This window comes from Astatotilapia calliptera, chromosome 14, assembly GCF_900246225.1.
Source record: "Astatotilapia calliptera chromosome 14, fAstCal1.2, whole genome shotgun sequence".
NCBI lineage: Eukaryota > Metazoa > Chordata > Actinopteri > Cichliformes > Cichlidae > Astatotilapia > Astatotilapia calliptera.
Genome location: NC_039315.1, coordinates 9,395,118 through 9,397,483, shown reverse-complemented (window position 1 = coordinate 9,397,483; position 2,366 = coordinate 9,395,118). Strand labels below are relative to the sequence as shown.

General features: G+C 34.9%; 1 protein-coding gene across 1 annotated transcript; it reads right to left on the bottom strand.

Annotated features, from left to right (window-relative positions):
* Window positions 1-360: 360 nt before the first annotated feature.
* LOC113036112 (olfactory receptor 2AT4-like) lies at window positions 361-1,299 on the bottom strand. The gene has a single exon (XM_026192194.1). The coding sequence runs from the start codon at window positions 1,297-1,299 to the stop codon at window positions 361-363; it is 939 nt and encodes a 312-aa protein (XP_026047979.1).
* Between the last annotated feature and the right edge of the window lie 1,067 nt (window positions 1,300-2,366).

Here is a 2,366-nt window from a genome sequence, read left to right as displayed (position 1 = left end):
TTATTTATTTATGGTGAAACAGTGGTGGAATATCGCTGTTGCCTTCGTATGAATGACGCGGACATACCTGCGTGGCCGCGATCTAATCCTGTTTACATAAAGTAAACCTGCTCCCCAGCAGGTTTACGCTTACGGCTCTGTTGCTATGACAGCAAGTCCCAGATGGGCTTCGGGGAACCGAACGATCCAGGATCACGCGAAATCGTCAACAATCTCATCCAGCTAACTCACTTAGCGCGGTACGAAGAACAGGCCCAAGGTTTAGAAAGTCCATATATGAATATTTTAATATTTCAATGCAATTCAGTTTTGTAAGGTATTTGTGTCCAGTACGTAAGTGTATTCATAGTTCACAAGGCTCTAATCAGCTGTGTTAACCTTCCTGAATATCTTAATAATCTTACTTTTAATTTCCTTTGTCCTGAGACAATACACAAAAGGATTTACAAGAGATGGGCCGAGGATGGTGCAAATTAACGAACCCTGGCGTTCTTCAAGAGTTAACACCACACCAAATCTGGTCAAGATAACAATGACAAACTGAGGACAGTATAAGCATGATACACAAATCAGGTGACTCACAAGAGTGCTTCCCATTTTCTTTTTGTCATTATTTGATATTTTTTTCACAAAAAATAAGATCCCACAATATGAAAGACAAATGAAAGTGATTGTGAAAAATGACACAAAAAATGATATAATGGCAGTTTGGTTGAAGTATTTCTCTGGGTTAACACAAGTGGTTCGCATAACTGCAGCATAGTCACAGAAAGTGTACCTAAGCCTTGAATTGCAGTGAGGGAGCGGTGTAGCTGTTACAAGTGTAAAAAGCACCAAACTACAGGCAACAATCCACAGAATGTATGTAAATACTAGTGTACGTGTAATTGTTAAATAACTATGATACTGAAGAGGATAGATTATAGCAATTAACCGATCAAATGCCATAATTGTTAAAGAAAACATCTCCATTGTTGCTCCCACCTGGTAAACATACATTTGAATTATACACTCCACATATGATATGGTATTAACACCAGCAAGTAGAACCCCGATCATTGTTGGAGTGGCACTAGAGGTAAAAAGTATGTCAACAACAGCAAGATTGCAAATCAGAAGATACATTGGTTTATGTAACTGCTTGTCAGAAACAATGAAGATGATATTGACCAAACTGCCAAAAACAGCTAGTAAATAGATTATCAGCATAACCACACCAACTGCTACAGGCCTTTTGACTGTGTCAAAACCACCTATAATAAAATGTGTTAGTTTGATTGAAGCATTCTGTAAAGACATATTTAACAAATATTAAATTACAAAACATTTCAAGATGTAGCTGAAGATATGCTGAAAAAATATGCTGAAAATGTTAACCGTGTTTAACAGTTGTAAAAAAAGAAACTGGTATAACCCTTCTAAACCCAAACAGGTTTGGGTTAACTACACAACAGTGCTTTCTCATTTTAAGTCTCACAACAACAGGAAGTTTTAACTTGGCAGCTCCCTTATCCAATCACACTGGATGTCAATTCTTTGTGTTTACATATCACAAGGGACTGCAGACTACAAGTCTAGTATGATGTCACCCCCACCCTCCAAAACCAATGATAGATGAGGATAGATTGGAAATCATCAATTTTAAATTCCACTAATTCTATTTCCATACTTCAGCACAAAATGCCACAGGGCTTTATCAGTACCAGTGAAGCCCAATTTACCTCTGATGCTTCAAATGCTTGAACACCTATATAAAAAAAGAACCCCAACAACAACCAAATGAAAAAAGGAAATAAAAACAAACAACCATTTAGTGAATTCCAACATTATATTATAATTTAGACAGACTTTATGAAGAAAAGAACAATTTTTGGAGCATTTTTTAAGCACAAAATTCATATTGATAAAAAAAACATATGCAGGCCTTTTTACTGAGGAGATGCAGCCTATTATGCGTAAATTCAGCAGATAAATGCATTGGTATAGCACTCTTCTACTCTGAGCATGTTCATATTTACTAACACACTTTCATACAGCACTTAAAGACTTTTTGACAATTGTAAATAAACTGGTCTATCTCTTGAAGTGGTTCTGAGCCACAATTTAACATTTGAACTGGTATTTGTGTAAAAATGCATAAATGTGTTGTGGATGCATCACATAATATTTTATTTTTTAGAAATAATGTTAGTATTTTTAATTTAAGTAAATAAAAAGATAATTTCATTTCATTTAAAATATATATAAAATATACCAAGAAATAGAGTTAATCTTTTGTCCAAGTAAACTTTCTTACAAAACAAGACACAACTTTCACTGTATTACTTCTTACGTTTGCTCATTAGGTTAATGACTTCATTGTTTAC

What these genes read in the sequence shown, in the direction of transcription:
- LOC113036112 (XM_026192194.1), bottom strand. Translation starts at nt 1,299, where the DNA reads ATGTCTTTACAGAATGCTTCAATCAAACTAACACATTTTATTATAGGT.